The 23347-nt window shown below is 47.1% G+C and overlaps 1 protein-coding gene across 7 annotated transcripts; it reads right to left on the bottom strand.

Annotated features, from left to right (window-relative positions):
• Positions 1–432: 432 nt before the first annotated feature.
• On the bottom strand, positions 433–9791 carry NR4A2 (nuclear receptor subfamily 4 group A member 2). Of its 7 annotated transcripts, none has more exons than XM_060177919.1 (9): positions 9658–9791; positions 8503–9551; positions 6839–7000; positions 5483–6348; positions 4663–4792; positions 4084–4247; positions 2727–2929; positions 2184–2362; positions 433–2031 (listed from the first exon to the last, which is right to left on the bottom strand). In XM_060177919.1, exons 4-9 carry the CDS (start codon positions 6344–6346, stop codon positions 1775–1777), a joined length of 1797 nt encoding a protein of 598 aa, XP_060033902.1. In that variant the 5' UTR covers positions 6347–6348; positions 6839–7000; positions 8503–9551; positions 9658–9791; the 3' UTR covers positions 433–1774. The 7 variants fall into 7 exon arrangements, 6 of the variants coding, with proteins under 6 accessions (XP_060033902.1, XP_060033901.1, XP_060033900.1 ...); XM_060177922.1 differs by having other exon boundaries at positions 1810–2031; positions 2184–2241; positions 2346–2362; positions 8503–9791; XM_060177918.1 differs by having other exon boundaries at positions 8499–9791.
• Between the last annotated feature and the right edge of the window lie 13556 nt (positions 9792–23347).

Genomic DNA, 23347 nt, shown 5'->3' with positions numbered 1-23347 from the left:
AAGTAGAGGAACTTGGGGGGGGAGGGCAGATCACACACTTAAGGTACATGTTGACTTCCTAAATATCATGCAAAGCAAACAAACAAACAAAAAATCCTGAAAAGTTTTCAGATCTTGCAGAAATTTAAAAGCTGTGTGAGTTCCTGAACAGTTAGTTCTTCTGAATGCTATTTTTATAGCAAAGTTAGCAAAGAGTTGAGCTATTTCCAATTGAATATGCTAAATGTAGGTTACCACATTGAAAACTTTTGGTCAAGGAAAGATGTTGTGCGGAACTAAGTTAAAGCCTCCAGTTCTCTTTGCCAGAATACAGCTAGGCCATCAGTGTGAAACTCATGTCGAATAAGTGGCTTCCCCAACTGACTCTCCAACTCTGCCCGCTGTATACTTTTGTTGAATCATCACTTTTCCTGACCCAGAAAGAAGACATAATTCTGTTCATTTACATAGTTTATTGTTGTAAACATTAAAATTGTCTTTCTCAAAGAAAGAATGTATCAGGAGGGGAAAAAATCAGCATTTCTAACTGTCATACACCATAGAAAAAAAGGCAGTGGTATATCATGTGCCATACTGGAAATATACAAAGGAAAATCCTACAGAATATGGCAATATTAAAATCCATACTCTAACAGAAAATAATATATTAAGTGACAATTTTAGACATTTAAAAAGAACAAAAAATTCAAAGTGCTCAGTAATTTCCAAGAAGTTATGTATAGTATAAGCACTCTGGAACGGCCAGAAGCTGCTGCATGCAAGTTTTGTTTAGTTTTAGACAACAAAATAATCAAGATATAAACTTTCTTTTATCAACATCAACAGTACATACAACACTTACAAACAAGGAATGTTGGATGGTGTTACAGACACTATGTGTCCCTTTTGCCAGGATTTCTGTTGTGTAATACTTGTGCCACCTTTTTTTTTTACAATTGAGAAAATGTTTAAGCTCAGATAACTACCAATCTTTATAAAATCTAACAGACTACATAGTGTCTGAAATACTATTTATATAATATAGACATTACTGAAGTAGCAAGTGCCTATAACATTTTCAACCCAGAATCAACATGCTTATCCCTTTTTGTGTATTTATTATTTTTTTGCAAACACACTTATCTTTTAGAATCTGTAATATTTACTCATAAATAGGCACAAAATAATTTAAAAAGCCAAACTGCATTGGGTAAATTTACAAGCCTTTGCCTTCTTTAACTCATGCCACCCACGCAACATTTAGTTTTTCTATATATTACAACTTTCTTTACAGCAGGAAACTTTGAATCTTTTAAAGGGCAATACTTCTAGGTCCCCTTAAGGTAGGTGTGTGTATGTGTGTATGTGTGTGTGTGTGTGTGTGTGTGTGTGTGTGTGTGTGTGTGTGTGATTTGTCTTAACTTCAGTAACCAAACAGGGCCAAACTTTCCCCCATCACACATAAGGAATCTTTCTTCTGAACAAGAAACTGATTTTCAAACTCATAATAAAAAGTCAATACCCCCTATATTGTGTTGTCCAGGATGCCCCAAAATAAAGCTGCCCTTTCAGCTTCTGCCAGCAGACTAGGAAATAGCAACAGTTTGTTTGTTTGTTTGTTTGTTTTGTTTTTGTTTTCCCTTAGGGTTCCAGGGGCTAAAGGGTTTATGGGAGGGATGTGGCCTGACTAGCATTTGAGCATCTCAGAAGGGGTATCTCTGCCCTCAGGACTTGCCCCCCTCTGGACAAGTTTTAGATTTCTTTCCAGTTCCTGTGAAGTGCTTGGGAGGAGGTCTTAGAAAGGTAGAGTGTCCAGAAAAAGTTTGTCAATTATTGCTGGCGGTGGTACCAAGTCTTCCAGTTTCAGGTAGAAAATGCGCTGGAGCCCCTGTGTGCAAAGGGTACGGAGTTCTGGGAGCTTTCCCAAGAGTTTGGACAAGTAGTTGGGGCGATTGAGTCCCCCGTTATTAAAAGTCACGTGGTCTTTGAGACAATTTACAATCTTGTTTTGCAGTTCCTCCACTCTCTTGGGTTCCTTGAGTCCATGTCTCTCTGCAGAAAACACAACCAGAAACAAAAGAGGAGAGGGCACAAGGCAAGTTAGCTAGCTGGCAGGAACAGAAAAGAGCAGTGGCAAGTACAAAGCAGGACAGCTCCCAGTGGCAGCCGGCTCTGGAGAAGGGCCCTAAGCCTGTGGTACTGACCTGTGACCATGGCCAGGGCAGCGATGCAGGAGAAGGCAGAAATGTCGATGTTCATATTCTGCAAGTTGGAGGAGAATTCAACAATGGAGTCAATCCATTCCCCAAAGCCACGCACGCATTGCAACCTGTGCAAGACCACCCCATTGCAAAAGATGAGTTTACCCTCCACTGGGTTGGACCTGCAATTAATACCAAAGGGGGGGGGAGAGAAAAAGAGAGAGAGGCTAAACAACTAATTACTTGAAGAGCAATAAATGAGGAAATTGAGGCACCTAATTACCTAAGAGTTAATAAAATGTAAACCAGTGGACCTTGAAAGGGTTGAATTTCATATCAAAATACCCTCTTATCCCAACACCATTTCACGTGTCCGAGGCTGAGATTTCTTTCACTTTTCCTGTGCACTAACCTTGCCTTTCTCCCCGACTCTTTCTACTCTTTCTCTCCCTCCACCCTGCCCCTTACTCCCCCCCCCCATTTCAAGTCCTGGCTTCCTTCCCCTTCCACTGGCCTCCCAGGACAGCCTCTCCCCCAACCCATTACCTGTATGCTAATCGCAGCACAAACAGTTCTAAGAAAGCCGATTCAAACAGCAGATCCTGGTCCACTTTGGGCAGGTCAGCAAAGCCCGGGATCTTCTCGGCCCAGCCCCGGATGATCTCCATGGAGCCGGTCAGGAGATCATAGAACTGCTGGATGTGCAGGGTGTCGTCGCTGCTCATTTGGTAGTCAGGGTTTGCCTGGAACTGGATTTTCATTTTAAAAACCACTTAATGAGCTTCTCTAAAATATATAACCCGTGAAATTGCTAACCCCATTTCTGGTAGGGGAGCCAGGTTTTTATAACAATTAAACCTCTCTCTGACCAGTAAGGAAATTAGATGGTCCGGGGTAATTAATTCAATTAGGAATGGTGCGATGAGGTCGCAGCTTTAAATATGTAAATTTCCATTTCTATACAGACTAAATACAGTGTCATCCAGCCCTGGGAAACCTTCACTCTTATCTCCACAAAACAATTGCCATGTTAGTATTCATGCCAGTCCCAGAACAGGTCTCAGCAGAGAAAGAAGCCCTTTGCAAATCTTAATAAAACTGCAGCGGCCTCTAGGCTTGCCTGACATACTTGCTTCAATTAGAGTTCACACATTTCTCACAGCTGAGTTAAAAGGGGGGGGGGGATTAGGAGTAGCACAGCAGGGTTAAGTTTACGTGGCACAAAGCAAGGACCCCAGTTCAAGCCCAGGTTCCCCACCTGCAGGGGAGTCACTTCACAGCTGGTGAAGCAGGTCTGCAGGTGTCTTTCTCTCCTCTCTGTCTTCCCCTCCTCTCTCCATTTCTCTGTCCTATCCAACAACAACAATAATAACTACAATAAAACAAGAGCAACAAAAAGGGAATAAATAAATATTTATAGAAAGGGGAGGATTTGACCACTTGATCCCCTGCCCTTCTGTCATTCATTCCTTTTCCTTCACTTTCTTCCCTGACCTTCCAACCAGGCATCCCTCACCTTTGACAGCACCAGAGAGAGTAAGAATTAGGGCCTCTCTCTGGAGGACAGAGGACAGAATCAAGATGCATGTGGGGCACTTTGCAGACTCTGGTCTGGGCACTAGAGACCTCAGGTGTATGAAGACGGGTGGGGACAATGGCAGGTAGGGAAGGATGGCTCACAGAGACTTGACCTCAGCCCAGTCCTCAAGTCCTCACCCCTAGCCACTGAGTTTGTTCATCAATCTGCCTTGTCTTCACAGCCCTGCCCAGAGTTGTGCTAGCTATAGCCTTGCTGAGCTCCTTTTTCCCTTAGGCCTGGGGGGGGGGGGGCTGGTGTTGGGTGTGGGAAGGGGTCCTGCCCATTTGTTGGTCTGTTCACACAATAAACCCGCCAGCTCCTTACCCTGGAATAGTCCAGGCTGGTCATAGCCGGGTTGGAGTCGACATGGGCCCTGACGAGGGCACTGATCAGACTCACCGGGGGAGAGGGGGGAGAGGGCTCCTGTGGGCTCTTCGGTTTCGAGGGCAAGCGACCTCTCCGGCCTTTTAAACTGTCCGTGCGAACCACTGCAAAGGAAAAGCTGTATTAGCACCATTCCTCTGCCAGCAGGACCCAGCTGCTTGCCCCTCCTGGGAGAAGGCCACCGACCCCAGTGCGGGTTGGCAGGCGGGAGGGCACTTGACTGGAGGAGGCGGAAGGCCCAGCCTTGTAAAGCTTTTACTGGTGAGCACCATAAAAACTGCAGGGTTATTTTATGTCTTTTGAGAATGAATCATATAGTTAGAGGTGTGGAGGGTCTGGCTGCTATCTCTAGAAGGAAGTTGGAGCAAAAGCACCCAGGTGGTAGAAGTCAGCAAGGAGGGAGAATCAGAATGATCAGAAAATCCTCTCACACACCCAGTAGTAGAAAGTGGGGTTGGATTCAAAGCAGTGGATCCTCCAGGGATGAAGCTAAGATATTGGCTGCTTATCCCAACTTACCTTCTTTGACCATTCCTACAGCCAGGCACTTCTGAAACCGGCAATACTGACAGCGGTTCCGGCGTCGCTTGTCCACTGGGCAGTTTTTATTCGCTAAACACACATATTTTGCATTTTTTTGCACTGTGCGCTGCAAAGGGAGATAATATAGAATAAGCATTATATATTTTCCCTCTTGAAAATCCAGCAACTCCAGGAATCCAGAGAGAAATTCTGAGCACTTAGAATCTGTACTCCCTCCCCATAAACAGACACACTTTTGCCTTTTTTTTCTTCCTTTTTTCCTTTTCTCTTTTCTGTTTCCTCCCCCCCCCCGGGGGGGGGGCAGTTAACAGGAGAAAATGGAGAGTGTTAACATTCGAGCTAACCTGGCTGTGTTTTATATGCCAGAAGGAGGAGGAGGAGAAGCTCAGTAAATACAAATCCGTGGTCATTCATATTATTTACATTCCTTGGAGACCTTCTCTATTTAAAATGAAAAGATTATTCAATCAGGATGGCGAAATAAAGAGATCACTTAATGTGACCACAGGGAATTCTGTTCCACTTGGTTAGCTCAGACACGGTTCTCTGTCCTAACCAATTTCAATCCCAACGCAGAAAGAACAGCTCTCAGCACATGTGAATCAGCCGTGTCCAACTCCACAGGGCGGCAACCCCGCCAGTGAGCCTGCATCGGGGTGGTGACCCCAGCATCTCTGGGTCATCCAGGCCCTGCGCAACCTGGGGTGGGGACCTAGGCGGAGACCCAGGGAACCGGAGTGCCCCGGGCCTCCCGGGCAGGTGCCCTCGCCCTCCCTCCCCAACCCTCACCCCTCACCTTGAAGAAGCCCTTGCAGCCTTCGCAGGTGCGCACGCCATAGTGTTGGCAGGCCGCGTTGTCCCCGCACACGGCGCACAGCCCCTCATTGGAGGGGGATCCCCGCGATGGCGGTGAGGGCACCTGCGAGTCGAGCAGCTGCGACGCGTGGCCGATCTGCAGCCCCGGGAAGCCCATGGACGCGGGCTTGCGGATGGGGTTGGGCACCGCGAAGGTCTGCCCATCCACCACGTGGTGGCCGCCCGCCGGCTCCGGGTTCATGGGCACGTGCAGCGGCCCATCGAAGCGCATCTGGCAGCTGGACACGGGGGTGCCGGGTGGAGACTGCTTAAAGGAGAAGAGGGACAGGCGGGACACGGGCGTTTTCCTCTGCTCAATCATGTGCGTGCTGGCCACGTAGTTCTGGTGGAAGTTGTGCAGGGAGCCCGGGTCGTCCCACATGGGGCCGTGCTGCACCTGGAAGCCTGGAGTGCTGGGCGTTGGGGGCGAGGAGGGCTTGTAGTAAACCGAGCCGGAGTGCACCATCATCTCCTCGGACTGAGGGGGCAGGTGGCTGTGCTGCTGGTAGCTGTGCATCTGAATGTCTTCCACCTTTATAGAGGACTGCTGTCCCGACAGGGGCATTTGGTACAAGCAAGGAGGCTTGACGTCGTAGCCTGAGCTGTAGTTGTCCATAAAGGTACTGAAGCTGGGGAGAGAAGTGGTGGCAGTGATTTCAGTGTTGGTGAGGTCCATGCTAAACTTGACAAATTCTGGAGTTAAAAAGTCGGAGCTGTATTCTCCCGAAGAGTGGTAACTGTAGCTCTGAGAAGCGGGGCTGGCTCCTTGAGGCGAGGACCCATACTGCGCCTGAACACAAGGCATGGCTGGAAATGAAACAGGGTGAGACACACTCAGCCTGGTCAACTCAACGCTGGCTCCCCAGTGGGGCACAGGGCACCTACGCCAGCAGCCCATGCAAGTCAGTGAGCTGCAGGGGGCTGAGAAGAAGAGGAGAGTGGGGAGGCTGTGAGGCAGGACAGTTCAGGGCATATGGAAGAAAAAAAAAACTGAGCAAAGGAAAAAAAAAAACAGAGCTAGGAAGCTACTGAGGGGCTCCACACCCAGCTATTTCCAGATGTCCCCCCTCCAAGTCCAGTGATACTACAGTAAGCCTCTGCTTGCAGCTTGGGCTTAGCAAGCTCAGGCTAGAAATGAAGCTGAATTGTACAATGAGAAACTTTTCCTGAAGATGACAGGCTCTGGGAAAACCTTCAGCCACAGGGTTTGCCGAGGAAGATGGCATGTGCCCTGTTTCTGGATGTTAAGGGGACTGCAGGAGGGGGGTAGAGGGAGAAAGAAATAAAGTTGACTAACCTTCAGCCTTAGAGTAGTTTTCGAAGAAATGAAAGGCAGGCAGTGTCGTAATTCAACTACGGGTAAAGTTTCCAAGGTTTGTTTGGTTGGGGTTTTTTTTGTTGTTGTTTGTTTGTTTGTTTTACAAAAGCAATGGGGAGTCCAGCCTCTTGGTTTTCCTCCCTGAAATACAGACACAGGATGCTTCTGAGTGACTTTTCTGAGGAGCCTGTTGTGAAGACTCACCAGGCGAGCCCTTCTATGCCCTCCTCCACTGTCTGACTGAAGTTTAGTGTGCAGCTTTCCAAACTAAAGAGTTAAAATGACCACACTGAGATGGCTGGAAACAGAAACTGCCACTTATTTCACTGTGTCCGTCTTTGCAGATAGGAGTCTGCAGGAAGAATGGTATTTCACACACTGAGTTAACATTTCAGGATGTAATAAACTGACTTCTTTGCTAGGGAAATGCTGGTGCAAGGGGCTATTTCCATATCACTTTGATTTAGATCAGAATAAGAAGACTAACATTTCATAAAATGTAGCATTGCGACCTTTTCTTGAAGTTTTTCCTGTGGCAGAATTTAGTTTTTGGCAGGAGGGAGAAAGAAGGCATGAGTATAAAACAAGAAGAGTCTGTGCTACCACTCCCATGGATTACAAGATGCTATCAAGGCCTTGGACAGCTCTGAAGACATGAATGAAAAATACCAGGGTTTCCTTGTGCCAGAGCCCTGGGATTGAAGACACAGGTGAACCGAACACCGTCCCTATACAACTTTGCACAATCTGCCCTTTTGCTGGAACAAGGCATCCTTGTACCCCTACCAATCTTCAGATACTCCCACTTGCAAGATATTCCAGGGAAGAGACAATCCTATTACTAAGGAAAAAGCTAGACAAACATGCATTCTTTCTGCACACTCCCTCCCCAGTAATCTTACTTTGTGTGTGTGTGTGGGGGGGGGGGGTGTCATAAACTTAATGAGAAGTAGAGGGAGACTCTGGAGCACCCAGCTGGACATTCAACTCCTGAGACCAAAATTGGACTGCACACACATGTACGCATGCATTCTCTCTCTTCTCTCTCTCTCTCTCTCTTTTTCTCTCTCCCTCTCCCTCCATCCGTATCTCTCTCTCTGTTTCTCTCTCTCTCTCTCTCTCTCTCTCTCTCTCTCGCTCTCATACAAAAGTGCGGTGTATGTCGAGTCAGAAATTTCCAAAAACTTAATTGTTGGACGCTCCACCAACACCCTTGCTGCGTAACACTCAGGAAACACTGACACCCTGGCCAGTCACAAGGAGACAGTTCCCAAGCAACATGCAAAGTCCAAAAGAAGTTTCTTTTCTCCTTGTCACTTCCAGTGCCCGGGACTCAGAGCCCCCGTGCACAGACCCCCGGCCATCCGCTCGGAGCGAAAGCTTGGCGCGCCCCTCCCCAGGGAAGCCGGCAGTCCCCCAAACTCCGCGGGCCACAGCCGCCCTGGTGGGAGCCCAGGCCCTTCCCGGAGGGTCCCAGCCGGGCGTGGGGAGGGTGCCTCCCACCCTGCCACAGTTGCGGGGTGCACCCAGTCACTACCCTTAGGTCCCAGTGGACCCCCGGTCTCCCCCACATACACACAGGTGGCGCTGAGAGGCGCGCCCGAAGAAGAAAGAAGGCGAGCTGCGGGGCTGCACTTACTCACTTAGGAGTTGCCAGCGTGGGTCTTCATTCAGTCAAGTCCGGAGAAGTGCTCTTCCCCCGGGAGCAGGGGGCCGGGGAGGGGGGTGGGCGCGCAGGCGGGGCAGGGACGCCGGAGCTGGAGCTGGAGCGGAATCGAGCGGGAGCCGGGCAGCTGCGCGGGAGCCGGAGCCGGAGAGGGAGGCGGGCGACTGGCCGGGCGGCCAATGTGCCTTTGTTTATGTGGCGGGGCGGCCGCGGCCAAGTGCGCCCGGGGTCCGCGCGTCAGCGCACGTCAGCCGCCTGCCGCCCAATCCCCATCCCCGGCTCCCCGCGCCCCGCTCCCCGCGCCCGGCCGCGCTCCCCGGCTGTTTCCGACCTGACGTCACGAGCGGGGCTGACTCGAAGGTGGGAACCAGCCGGCGGGCTGCACCTTTGCAGCTCGAGAGTTGTTGTCTTTTTTTTTTTTCCGAAAGAGGTGTGACCTCTCCAACCCAGGTCTGCGCAGCCTGCGGCCTATCACCTCCCAGCCTCCGCGCCTCGCGGCCGCACCCGAAACAGAAGGTGCTCCCCAACCAAAGCTGGGGTGCACAGGAGGGCGGGCGTGAGCGGGGGGGGGGCGGCACCTCGGTTCTCGGAGCGCCCTCAGCGCGCACCCCCAGCTGTCACCCCACTCACGGAAGCCAAGGTACCACGCGAGCGCACACGCGCAGAGGGCGCGACTCCACTAGGATGCCCCCCAAGCTGGGTGCAGGGTGCAAGCCCCACTTGCCTTCCTCCTGGTGCTCACCCCCTAGGGGTCCCTCTGATCGCCCCCTCATACACAGGTAGAGGGAGTGAAGGTGGATCTGAGTTCTTTCAGGTGTAGGACAGAGTAGGATTTCTGGGACCCTCCCGGACTCTGACACACACACACACACACACACACACACACACACACACGCGCGCGCGCGCGCGCATACAGGTGCACCTTCTGCTCAGAGCTCTGTGATCGTACCTTTTGCTCTACACCTTTGGTCCTTAAGGTGCCAGTGACATGTACTCTCTCACGAATTGTCAGGAAAGCAACAGACCCTGGTGGAAAACACTAGGACTCTGAGATTGTCGTCCTAGGAGTCAAGATGAGGGCTATGGAAGAAGAGGCAAGGTGGCCGCACCCTCCCCCCCCAAAAAAAAAAACCTGCCATGCGTGTCCAGCTGTCCAGGGGGAGCGACCTCAAATCTCTGTGGTTGCGCCGTCTGCTCCCCCAAGCCTGACTCCTTCCCCGGGGCCCTCCGGAGGCTTTCGGTGGGGCTGGAGGAGGGTTGGAAGTTGGAAAACCCCCCCCGCAGGGAAAATCCCCCTCCCAGGGTTGGCAGCCCCACGGGCTAGGCGATCACAGGGTTAGAAGCCCCCCCCCCAGAGCTAGAACCCCCCTGGGTTAGAACCCCTCCCCATTAGAACCATCCCCCAGGGATAGGTGCCACCGCCCCCCTCAGGGTTAGAAGCCCAGGTTAGAAAAAAAACCTCGTTTGAACCCCGCTCCCCATGTTTGGATACCCCTGCTGGGTTGGAAGTCCTCCCCCCTGGGCTCGGTGCACGCACTATGGTTGGACACCCACCCCCTCAGGAATGGAGCCCCCCTCCCAAGTTGGAAGACTTTCCAAGGTTGCGAGACCCTCCTAGGGTTGAAGTCTCCCCTGGGTGGGAGACCTCCTCCGGATTGGAAGCCCCCTCCTAGGGTGGCAGCCTCCTCTCCCCTGTGTCCCGCTGGCCTCCAGCCTGCTGGCCCCTTGTCTGTGCAGACCCTCCTCCATTCAGGCGCTCCTGGTCTGGGCGGAGGCTGTTGTGGAATCCCTCCTGTGGGCTCCGCAGCGTTGGATCTAATCTGCATTAGCACCTCTGCGGGCTCCTGCTACCCACCCACTCAGCCCCTGCAGAGGTGGTGGTGCCCCCGGGGCGCCCTACCACCCGGCACCAGCTGCCCTCCTGCACCGTAGCCCGCCACCTACGTAGCCACCTCAGTTGCCCCAGAAGTGGCGGCTACTCAGCCACTCGGGCTCAGAGGTGCCCTGCGGGCTGGGAAAACCAAGAGAGAGAGGGAAAGAGAGAGGGAGAAGGAAAATGAGAGGGAGAGGAAGAGGGATAGGGAGAGGGAGAATGTGTAAGTGTGTGCGCGCAATGTGTGAGTGTACGCTCATGTGTGTGCGGAAAATGTGTGTGTGTGTGTGTGTGTGTGTGTGTGTGTGTGTGTGTGTGTGTGTGTGTGTGTGTGTGTGTGTGTGTGTGTAGGTGTAGGTGTGTAGGTGGCGGTGCAAGGGCCTGGGGGTGTTGGTGGTGGCAGCCAGGGGTGGAGAGAATGCGCAGGAGAGCCGGGGTCGAATAGGAGCTTCTTAGTCTCCAGTCGGAAGCGTCAGCGCCCTGTGGGCTGGAGGGAGTGCACGCGAACGAAAGGGAAAAAGTGAGAGTCTGGCGCGCAGGGCGCAGGGCGGGCGGGGTGGCCGTGACGCAGGGCCGGGCACTGACGCAGCCCGGTGGGCCCGAAATAGCAGCCGCCGGGCTGGGTGGCGCCCTCCGGCTCCCTCCCTCCCTGAAAGGGGGAGCTCCCGGGCAGGCCCGAGTACCTCCAAGCGGTCGAAAAGTCCAGTGCAGACGCTCGAAGTGGTGCTGCTCTTGTCTTGATACCTTGCTGGGGTTTGGGGGCAGCGGTAACGGAAAGGGGCCCCCCTCACTTTGCAAATAGAGGTATGCAAGGTTAGCAGGAGCGCCCCGGCCACACACTCCTCCCTCCATTGTGATGGTTGTTTTTGATGGACACAGTGGGGTTTTGCTGGGTTGAGTCAGGTCAACCTCACACACTCTCCCAGAGAGTAGGATCTTCAGTGTCCCAGGGCGGGAAGGAAATCAAAAAGTGCACCTAGTATCTTGCAGGGGCCTCAGGGAAGACACACAGTGACTGCAGTGTGGTGAGGGCTACAGCATCTGCCTGAGAGTCTGGCTTCTTCATGAAGAATCTTTGCCCCATTCGGGAGCAACCAGCTTGGAGAGGCAGTGTCCACACTCATGATGATTCCTAGCAGCTGGGGACGGAGCATGAAAGACAACATGGAGAGAGAGGAAGGCGGTGCCTCTCTCCCGGCCGAATCTGCCAGTGAGAAAGTGTTCGGCTCCCCTTCTAGGAACTCAAGAAGCCTGGCTTCTCACAGTGTGGAGGAACCCACTTCTTGGCTTGAGGCTTGGTACATTTCAGGTGGACTCCGAGTGGGACATTCGGCCTGGGCATCACTCAGTGCAAGGACCGTTCACAATTCCATGCTCCAGCTCCTCAGCTTCTGGGGTGAGCAGGGCCAGAAGGAAGCTGCCCATAGTGTGGTAGTTCGGACCTGCCGGTAGGGGGCCTAGCTGCAGACCTACACACAACACATACACAACACACACTCATACAACACACACTCACACAACAAACATTCACACTCACAACACACTCATACACAATACACACTCCCACAACACACACACTCCCACAACACACACTCACTCTCACACTGGATTTCTCACACACAACACACTCACACTACAATTAGATCAGACCAAGACAGAAGAATATGTTGCAGGCCCAAGTATTAATAGTGTGCAGGAAGTGACTACAAATCTTGGGATTTCTAGGAAGGCAAAGATTCTAACACATGGAATTAAAGTCGCAATAGATACTCCTCATTTCCTCCTATCTGTGTTTCACTCATCTGTTAGGTCACAGGGGAGAAAAAAAAAATCAAAATGGTGATAAAATCTCTCATTTTATCACCATGCAGTTCAATTGGCATATACTCTGGAAAAATGAAAGCATGTTTTAAATCCTATGATTACATGTTTAAATAAATTATAGTTTAGGAGAGGATTCCTGTGGGTGTATTTGCTAGTACATAAGAGAATGCTTTTGTGCATAGGATTTAATTATACATAGAATGGAATAAAAAAATGGAGAATTGAACAACCTTTTAGAAAATGTTAAAATGATGCTTTAGGCTAAACAAAACTGAAATCCTGCATTTATATGACTTCAACCATTCTTTCAAGATTCTTGAACACAAACAGATTAAACTATTTGATAACTCAATTAAAATGGCAATAATATGTTTTCAGTTCTCAGAATATGGTACAACTTTAAATTATCACCATGTCTAAATGTGTGAAGTTGCCCCAATATGAAGTTCAGTTTTCTTAAAGATTTAAAAAACATGGGTACTCTTTCTTTTGAAGCAAACAAAAATGAATCATAAAATTATTTTTGGTTTCAATATATATACTACTGGATCACCTCAGAAAAACATCAGAAAAGTAATATCACTATACTATCTTTAATATTAAGCAATATTAAAGAAAACATATGGCATATGTACAGAAAGAGTATTCTTACAGAAATCAATATAAGTAATACAACTCACATCCAAGCCAAAGTGTTTTATTTTATGCATGCTAGGCAGATTATACTTAATAAAATTGGGCTTTTGGTATAATTTAGAAAGCAAACATCTATGTAATCCCATAGGATTTTCTATCTCAATGCATGGGAAAAGGGTTGTTAGGGATTTAGTTCACTATTCTCCAAAAATGAACTCAGGATAGTCCTGACATTCAGATGTCATGAGTAGAGATAACTGATTTCCTTAAGAATTGAGGTAACTTAAGAATCGAGGTAACTTTAAAACATTTTATAGTCAAATTACTTAAGGAGCCTATCAAATGTATAAAAATACATTTTTAAGTTATATTTCACCAAACTATGTCCATAGCATTTAAAGTCATTCAGCAGGAAGTTTTCCATTAGTGATAAAATAAATAAGCACTTAAATAAAAAAAAGCTATTTCTTAAAAATACAAAATGACTTTTTAATAGTGAAAGATGTTGCAATGCTTTGCCCATTTCATTTGCATTAATAGGATATCAATCAATCATCTGTCCTGACGTTTATAGGATGGTCAGAGAACAAGCCCACTGCTTAGCTGAGCTTCACATCCTGCATAGTTTGACTTTTACTCAGCCTATTTCCCACCAAACTCCTCAAAACAAAGATATTAAAAATTATCTCTTTGATTCAGAACTCAGCTCCAGACATGTGTAAAGATGTGCAGTAGAGAACAAGGCTTCTTTTCTAGAAGCACCTACTTGTAAATTGTAAATCATAAAATGGAACAGATGGTAAGACCTCATGCCACTTAAAAAAGTATTTTGCATAATAAAAATCTTTCAAATTTTCTTTAATGCTTGATTTTCAGTAATTTCAAAATCTTTGGTGTAAAAGCAACCACTGAGTCTTTCATTTTGCTATTGCTTAAAAAGACAGATCACATAAACTTTTAGAGTACTAGCCAGTGTTACAGTGACATTGCTGAGTAGCCTTCCTCACCACAAACCCCTGAACTCTTTATCCATTCAACTCAAACTCTATACCCTATAACTTTCAAGCTAAACTTCTTCCTGATCCCAGGCAATAAGCAATATTTTCGTAGGTAAGAATTATTTTTGATTAAGCAAAGAAGGATGACTTTGGTTTTAGGTTTCACTATTAATTTCAGTTACTGTGAGAGTCTGAAATATTCAAAGTCCCAAAAGCCATTTTAAAAATTGTGCAAATAAGTTACTGTATGCTAAGAAAATATCAATGACACTGGAAATTGTAAATGTACCTAGTTATATCAGCAACCACAATTTTAAATAGTTCTTTTTAAAAGTTGGTAAAATGCATACATTTTACAGTAGTTTTCTATGTATATAGCTTTGTACCCTTTAATGGTAAAATAATTACTTTTTATTTTTCCCTTCAGATGAACAAACTGGTGGGCAGGAAACTCTGAGTTTAAATCTTAAAATGAAGATATGTCATGGATATATTACAACAAAGACATATATGCCCTTTTCCTCACCATAATTCTGTAATTATCAAGTCTACAATTTTAACACTACAGAAGCAGCTTATAGCAAGGACCCTTATAGTGATAAGTAATAAATCTAATTACCATATCCTTTGGATAGATGCAATATAAATTTCATCGCTCACTTAAAAGTTCTAAAGTTAACAGCATAAACTTGAAGTCGAGTAATTAAGTAATCCTTATATAGACACTTATTAAAGTATTTATACATATTATCTTAAATCTACATCTATCATTTTGCCAATTAAAATTAGGACTTTAATTGCAATTAAGTAATTTAATTGCCAATTGAACAGCAAAATTGCTAAGTGACTAATTTTAATGCCTATTTTAATTACCAATCATGGCTGGGGAGGGAGCTAATCAAGTTACATCAAGCAGTACCAGAGTAATGATGTGAAAAAAGAGGAGAACAAACATTCAAAACTACATGCTTTAAAAAAAGAAACAGAAATTAAATAAATGCAAACACAATCTTATAAATGTATAAAAATACTGTATGTATTTCAATATCTGAATACAGAACATGAAAGAGAAAAGATTAATTAGAGGAGGCCCCGTCAATCTTCAGTCAAAGTAAGGAAAACCAAGTCAAATTTTTATGTGTATTTACATGGCACTCACACCAGCCTGGATAAAAACAAAGCTGCATATAGCTGAGAATAAAAGACTGTTTCTTACTTGGCTGGTTAAATATTTACAGATTGGCAGGTTTTTTTTTTTTTTTAATTCTCTTAAAAGGAAATGTGATAAAAGAGAGAAACAATTTTCTAATGCAGCAAGGAGGGTTCTGAATTTGAAAAGCAAACAGGGCCAGTGCTGTGGGACTTCTCTTTCTGATGGTCCTCCTCCCCACCCTCACTCCCTCAAATAAAGAGTTCTATTAGAGGCCCAATACCTATCCCTAACTTGCCCCACATTACCTCTGGAAACACAGAAACCTGCCCTGCTAAAGATCTCAAAACACAGTTGTGAATAAAAAAAAGAAGCAAGCAAGCAACCAGGATTACATCACAATTCAAATTACTTTGAGTATGGGGAAAGTGCCTCTTCCTAATAGTCTTTCTTCCTTTTGGATTAAATGAACAGGCCAGCTGAAGATAAAGACTGCAAGCCAGCAGGCCACCAGAAAGACTGCTGTGAATCATGGCCCGGGTCCACGCATTTCCAAAAGTTTTCATAACAGACAAGTTCTCAAATTAGCAATATATGGAGGGGCAGTAATGACAGAAGGTGAAGGAGAGAGCTCAAAAAATAGAAAGTGATTCCCCTGCAGACAATAGCAAAGCTAGTACTTTCTGGCTATAGGGACTGCCTTGGCAGCCAGCCACCTTACTTAGATTAACAATGGACATCCATCAAATTCTCACTTGAAATAAAAGTCCTGATGCTTGATGCATATCTTTCTCTCCTTCCTGTGTATGTATGTAAGAAATCTGTTGACTCCATGCCTATAAAAGAGCCAGACATTGTTCAATATGTGGAATGTTACAATTTGAGAAAATGCCAGTCACGCTGGTTAGGATCTTATTTACTAATGGGCTTGAATTCTGAAAAGAAGCACAGCAGACCTTTGCAGCCTGGCTTTGGAATGAGGGACACGTTAATAATCACAGGGCCTAACAAAAAGCTGCAATATCTGTTCATGACAATAACAGCTTTATAAAGGGTGTGCTCTGTGACTGATTACACAAAACACTCGCTCCCCATTCAGAAGTCAAGGAGATGGAGTCATTATTGACAAGATCAAGGTTAAAACTCATTGAATGCTGTTATAGAGAAATCAAATCTCAATCACTTAACAGGGACCAAAAACTACTTCCCCCATAAAAGCTTGTCATAGCAGATATCTCTTAATTATATTTTTGTATAAGGTTTCCTGCTGTATACATACATAGAAGACATATTAACTTGGTAACTATCAAAAATAATTAGCGTAAGCACTAAGTAACAAAATCACCGGTCATCACAAAAGGAAAAATATATGGAATTTCAACATAATTGGAAAGGACATTTAGTATAGACTCAAAATGTTAACTTTTTGAAAGTTGACATACTTTTACAAGCCTGTTTATGCCTATACTGTGTATCTTATTAAGTCTATCAGCTCACACAAATTAATGCAGTTTACATATTACTGGAAGCAAAACAAAAATCTCTTAAAAGATATTATCTAGTGCTCAGATATTCTTTAATAAAAGTAAGTAACTATCATAAGTTTTTATCTTTTACCCTTTCTTGTTTGTCAGTATTGCTTCTCTTCACAACAGTGTATATAATCTGAAATTAGAAGCAATCAATGAGCATGTTATTAGTCACCAGGATATTAAAAAAAAAAAAAAAAGACCGGTGAATTATTACAGGATCATTCTACTAGGATCTAAACAGTGTCTGCAGTCTGCTGTCACTGGCATGGTGGAAGAAAACAAGCTAACAGTAAATACCAACATTTATGATTCAAGTTGAAGAGAGCCTTAAAAAATAGTTTTCTGAGGAGGTTCTCCTCAGAGGACTGTTTTATGTAAATTACATTGCTAGTTAATAGTGGGATAGTGGATTTTTTTTTAAAAATAATTTCCAGTGGTTTCTGGATTTAGGAGTCATACAGAAACAACCAGTAAAAATTTTTTTTCCCTGAGTCCTCTAATTTTCTGGGTTCCAAAAGTCTGGTGTTCCTGAAGGTTGCCTACTCTGGACATTATTTTTTTCTGTTTTACAGCCCTTCATCAATTAGCATTTGCCCAGCAGATCTGCAACTTGCAAGACAACAGTTTTAGTGTATTTTATTGGCTAGAAGGAGGGAGAAAGCAACAGACACATTTCACAGACAGAATGGTGTGACAGTGCCCCTCAAATTCCACAGTGATGCTACAGAACTTGAAGTGCTAAATTTATACCACAGAAACTGTGAGATGCTCTCTTCCTGTTGTTATAACGTATCAGGTCAAGGGATATAAATTGTCCCAGGTAATTCATTTTGCCGTTCAGAGAGTCATTAAGTTCCTCCCAGAATATATGTGATTGATATCCCGGGAGGTGAAAGGCTAAAGGAACCATATGGCAACATGTTGCATTCCGTATGCTATCTGCCCATCCGTGCTTAAGCTGCCATTAGCATCTACACGGCGCCGACATCCAGCTGCGCCTACCGGGGCTGACGGGACGGTACTTGGGCTCAGACCTAGCTTAGCGCCATTCACTTGAGACTTGGGAGTCTCTCTGCCAGGACGCATGGAAGCTCTCACAATGAGACCAGACGACACACACGCTTTATTAAAGTTTAATTTTGAACTCCCAATTAGCGAGGCTGCGGTACAAAGCAACTGTCATTTGGCTACCCGGCCACGTGCTAGGGGCCGCCGATTCCCAGCACCGGGGCGGGGGTGGGGGGCGCTGGGTACCGCGTCCGCCTCCCAGTCGGTCCCTCAATCCTCTCCAGCACAGCCTCGCAGGGGTAGGGGCGAGCCGGGGCTGCACCCTAGGGGGATGCGGTGGGGTGAGAGGACCCTTTGGTCCGGGGGCTTGGGGAGGGGCGGCGGGGCTGAAGGCCGGTGCGGGGTGGAGTGGGGGGCTCCATTCTCTCGGCCTCCAGGGAGGGGTCTCCACGAGTCGGTGGCTCACGTTTCTCCTCGACTCACCCAGGCTGGCTTCCTGCACGCGGCGAGGGGGCGGGGGCGCGGGGAGATGGGAGCCCCGGAAGGGCCACCCCGACCCCCCAGCCCACCCTCCAGCCCGGCTCCGGGTCCGGGGTTCGGGGTACGTTACCTGCCCGGCGCTCCCGGCCCCGGCATCACCGCATCCCCTGCTGGGCGCCCCGTATGGGTCCCGCTCCCCGGGGCGGGCGGGGCGGACGGGGCGCACAAAGGGGTCGCCCCTGGCAGACTAAATTCCCCCTCTCGCCATTTTGGGGAGCAGACGTGGGGTGGGGCTGTGTGAACAGAAACTGGGGCCAGGAGAACTTACTGTAGAGTTATACAAGAAAAAAGGATGGAAAAGAGATGGATAGATGGATGGATGGATGGATGGATGGATGGAAGGAAGGAAGGGAGGGAGGGAGGAAGGGAGGACGGAAGGAAGGAGAAGAAAGAAAGAAGCTGACGGGCCCAGGTCCTCCGAAGCGGGGTGAGGAGCAGAGGCGGGTCACCTCTGGGGAGGCGGGGACCGATGCCCCCTCCCCGGGCCCCCGGCGGCCTCAGCTATATATACAGGTCCGTTGTCGCCGGGGCGGCCCCTGACTCACCCCCGGCCCGGCCCGGCCCGGCCCGGCCCGGCCGCCCACTCACCCCGGTGCCGGCCCCCGACTCGCCCCCCGCCCCGGCCCCGCCGCGCTCCGTGACGCGCTCGCATTCCGCCTATAAGTACCGGCCGCTGTGCTCCGGGTGACGCGGGGCGGGGCGGGGCGGGGCGGGGCGGGGCGGGGCGGGGCGGGGCGGGATGGGGCGGGGGAGCAGGGCGAAAGGGAACAATGAGCCCCGGCCCCGCCCCCCGCCCCCCACCCCCACCCCCCGGACCCAGCCTACCAGCTCCCGGCTCCTCGCGGGGCCCCGCGGCCCTCTCTCCACACCCCTGCTCTGCGATCCAGTCCGCAGGGAGGGGAGGGGACCCAGGCGGGAGAGGCGGAGCAGCGGGGGAGGGGACTCAGGCGGGAGGGAAGGACAGGGAACCTAGGCGGGGAGGAGACAAGACCCAGCCGGGCAGAACTAGCGCTCCAGCGGGGCTGAGAGGAAAAGGAGGGGCGGGGAAGGAGGGACAGGCCCCGGGCGTGGGACCCTGCCTGGCCGCTGCGTTACCAACTGCCGGGCGCGATGACCCCCCCCCCCAGGTCTGCAGTGTTTGCAGTCTAACCGCTGCATTTCAAACAGGAAGTGCCTGCTGTAGCCTATTCTAAAGTGTGTGTGTGTGTTTACACACCTCCTGTCCCGCCACTTTGTGTATCTGGGTCACATCCCTCCTTGCTGGGTTTTGGCAGGGGCGGGGATGGGAGGCCCCCCAGGTCATCGTTCTAATGTGCAAGCTGGTGAAGTAGAAACCTTGTGGGTATGGGACTCAGGACTCCTGTCCTAGAGTTCTGTGTATCTCTCTCTCTCTCTTTTTTTTTCTTATTTTTAATTTTTTGTTACCTTTATTTATTAGGTAAAGACAGCCAGAAATCTAGAGGGAAGTGAGCGAAAGAAAGACAAAGAGAAAGACACCTGCAGCCCTGCTTCAACACTCGTGAAACTTTCCCGCTGCTAGTGGGGACCAGGGGCTTGAACCCGGGTCCCTGTTCATTGCAGCATGTTCACTGAACCAGGTGCACCACCACCCAGCCCCTGTGCATCTTTGTTTGACCTTGAATATATAGCACAGACCTTGAGTGGAGAACTTTTAAATTTTCCAAATGTCTGCAATCTTTCATCATTCTTTCATCAGAGCTACCACTTAAAGGCTTTTTCTGTAGGTAAATAGTTCTCTGGGAATTATCTGTACTAGTTTCAGTGACCGTCAGCATGACACTCCTGCTGCTCTTTAAAGGTGCCCATCAGCAGCTAGTGATTGTCCACGGCTATCAGGCTGGTAAGACAGTATCTTGAGCAAACTGAGTTTGTATATATAAACAAAGTGTGGGCATGGGCTGCCATAGAGTGACTTAAAAGGGCCAAGGAAATGGTTCTAGATTCACAATCAAGGGGGAAAAAATGGCACCCTTTAAACGAGTTCACTGGGCTGGAGCTAGAAAATTGGAAAATGTAGGTTTTGGTCATGTCATCTTTGTCCTCTGTGCTACCTGGCAGACATCACAGACTCCCTCTGCCTCAGTTTCCTCCACTTCAGAATGAAGGATTGGTGTGTTTCAAGTTCTTTTGCTCTTAATATTTTTGGTTGCAGAACATATTTGCACCCAAGTATAAAGTTGTGACTAAGAGCACCCAATGTCTCAAGGAAAAATGTTAACCAAAGGTAAAATAGCTCAAACCCCTGACACTTTATTATTTTGTACATTTTTCAAAAAGAAAATAAATTGTGATAGCTTCAGAATAAATTCAGTGATACCATTAGAGCTATTTTCAGAGGGAAAAAAATTGATGTCATTGTATGCTCCATTTACATGACAACCGACATAATTGTGGTCTAATGATGTCTTGGGCCCTTCCCAGTTCTTGTGAATGAACTATGATAGAAGAAAATACTAAGATGTGTTCTGCCATGATGCCTCTCAGTCTACTAATATGTTTGATCTTACAGTAGTAGGAAACTTCCAACTAAAAGACACTAGCTTCTTTATATAATGAGGGGTTTTGCTTTGGTTTTTGTTTTTAGTCTTCTATTCTGATGCAAAACGCAAGCACTGGCGTAAAGATCCTGGTTCGAGCCCCCAGCTCCCCACCTGCAGGGGAATCACTTCCCTCTCTGTCTTTCTCTCCATTTCTCTCTGTCCTATCCAACAATGACATCAATTACAACAATAAAACAAGGACAACAAAAGGGAATAAATAAATATATTTTTTAAAAAGTCTTCCATTCAATCAACCCTCATCCAAGTGTCAAAAATTTGCCATATTCTCCCATTCCCAGGATGGTGAAGGCAGAAAACATAGATGCAGAAACGAGTTTCAAACCAAAACATTTGCTTTACATAGACACAACCCAAGTGTGTCACAACTAAAAGTTTACCAGTATTTTCCCTGTTCTAAAAGCACACCTATCTCTCATTCCCATAGAATGCTTGGTATCTCTAATTTAATTTTATATTTAAATTCCTTTTTCTGGAGCTTACAAAGAGAGTTTTTTTTCACTGATACTTTCCTGTAACTTCTAGCTTCTCACATAGCTTAAACTTAAAAAAGGTCTTTGCATTTATTTATGATTCTCCTCCTCCTCTCCCTCCTTCTCTTCCTCCTTTATTTCTTCCTCCCCCTTCTTTCTTCTTCTTAATGGTCTACTCTAGTTGCCACTCTTCTTAACTTAAAGTGTAAGGATTAGAGTATCCAAGCTAAAATGGGGGGAAGGGTGTAACAATACTTTTTTGTAGCACAAATGAGATACTCCAATCCTCTCCATAGATAGCTGGTTAGAATATGAACCCCAAAACAGGTGGAAATAGAGTAAGACAGTTTCATCAATACAAAACAACAACAAAACACTCATTCTGCAAGTTGTGAATAGATGACTAGAAATATAGAAAGTCTTTTATTTGGATCTCTGATAGCATAAAGCTTATTCTAATTTTTCAAACACAGTGGATGTTTTAGAAGATGGGCATGTCTCAATATTTTCAAAGTTTTTGTCTACTTGAGGTTAAGTCCTTTGAAAAGACTTGTACAGTCACCATATTGAGGAAGTTATTAAAGAAACTCTTGTGCCTTCTTACCTTATTACTTAGTTAATCCTGCTCTGTATTTAGAGAGTGGTGCAAGCCAGCTTGAGGTTTCAAAGGAATGAGCACAAATATTTGCCATGTCCTGTGCAGTGCAATTTTGGTGATAGAAAATTCATTTTGGAAAATATCGTTGAAGTTACAGTATAAGCAAATCCCAGCAAACTTCTGATGGATAAACAGAAGGTTCGTAAGAAAAGTGGTGAGGTATTCCAAGTGAAAAGAAGCAACCCAGGTTAGAGAGCTTGAAGCAAACTTTCTGAATGTAAAAGGCAAGAAAAAATATATATAAAGGAGACAATGATCTTAAAAGTAACACCGACTAAAGTCAGCCCAACATCGATTTGAAATGTGGGTATGTTAAAAAAAAATGGGGGGAGGGCCCAGGTGGTGGTACAGTGGTTTAAGCACACATAGTACAGAACACAAGAACCTGCACAAGGATCCTGGCTCCAGCCCCTGGCTCCCCACCTGCAGGGGGGCTCCCTTCATGAGCAGCGAGGCAGGTCTGCAGGTGTCTCTCTTTCTCTCCCCATCTCTATATCCCCCTCCTCTCTCAATTAGTCTCTGTCCTATCCAATTAAATTGAAAAAATGGCCACTAGTAGCAATGGATTCATAGTGCAGGCACTGAGCCCCAGTGATAACCCTGGAGGCAAATAAATGAATAAATAAATAAATAAATATTGGGGATATGTATACACAAGCAGCCCTTCCCACACGTTTTTTCCTCATTAATGATTCAGACCCAACTGCAAATACTATGGTAACTGATTGATGTGTTAATTGCAAATAGTCTTGTTCTTAAAAACTGTGCTTTCCAGAGCCTGAAAGGCAGCTTACCCAACCAGCATATTCCTTACTGCTCTCAAAGTCCTAGGGTGCAGCCCCTGCACCACACAGGAGCATCACTGCCTTGGGGAAGCTCTGTAGGTGGTGAAGAGTTGTGGGGTCTGTCCTCTCACTTCCTGTCTGGCTGGAAAAAAAAGAATGACAAAGTTGACCCAGGACAATATATCTCACATGTACTTTAAAAAAAATGGGGGGGCAGGTGGTTGTGCACCTGGTTAAGTGCACACATTACAATGCACAAGGACCTGAGTTCAAGCCCCTGGTCTCCACCTGCAGGAGGAAAGCTTCCCAAGTGTTGGAGCAGGGCTGCAGCTGCCTTTCTATCTTTTTCTCTCTATCTCCCTTCCCCATTCAATTTCTCTCTGTCTCTATCCAATAACAAAAAAATTATTTTTTTAAAGTAATCCAGCTATCTAGTTCTATTCTCAATTCTGACACCATCTTCCCAGACAATACTTGTAGTCCACTTGCATTTTAGCTATCAGGCTCAGGCAAAAATTATACTAAAGTTGTGGGCCACATGGAACATACCTAAAATGGACTTCCTAGCTTCTTCCCACCTGAAGACCCCTAGTTTCATTCCCTCTGTTCATACCTTTGGGTTCCTGTTTATTGAACAATTTGCTTTATAGCTTACCTCCTTTCAGCCAAGTTGCAGCTGCTACCATGACGCCAACCTGACTTCCTGGCAGACAACCTCACCAATGTGTCCTGGAACCTTCCCAGAGCCCTGCCCCACTAGAGAAAG

The sequence above is a fragment of the Erinaceus europaeus genome, chromosome 18 (assembly GCF_950295315.1).
Source record: "Erinaceus europaeus chromosome 18, mEriEur2.1, whole genome shotgun sequence".
Lineage (NCBI taxonomy): Eukaryota > Metazoa > Chordata > Mammalia > Eulipotyphla > Erinaceidae > Erinaceus > Erinaceus europaeus.
Note: the sequence above shows the minus strand (reverse complement) of the source record. Positions and strands in the feature narration are given on the sequence as shown.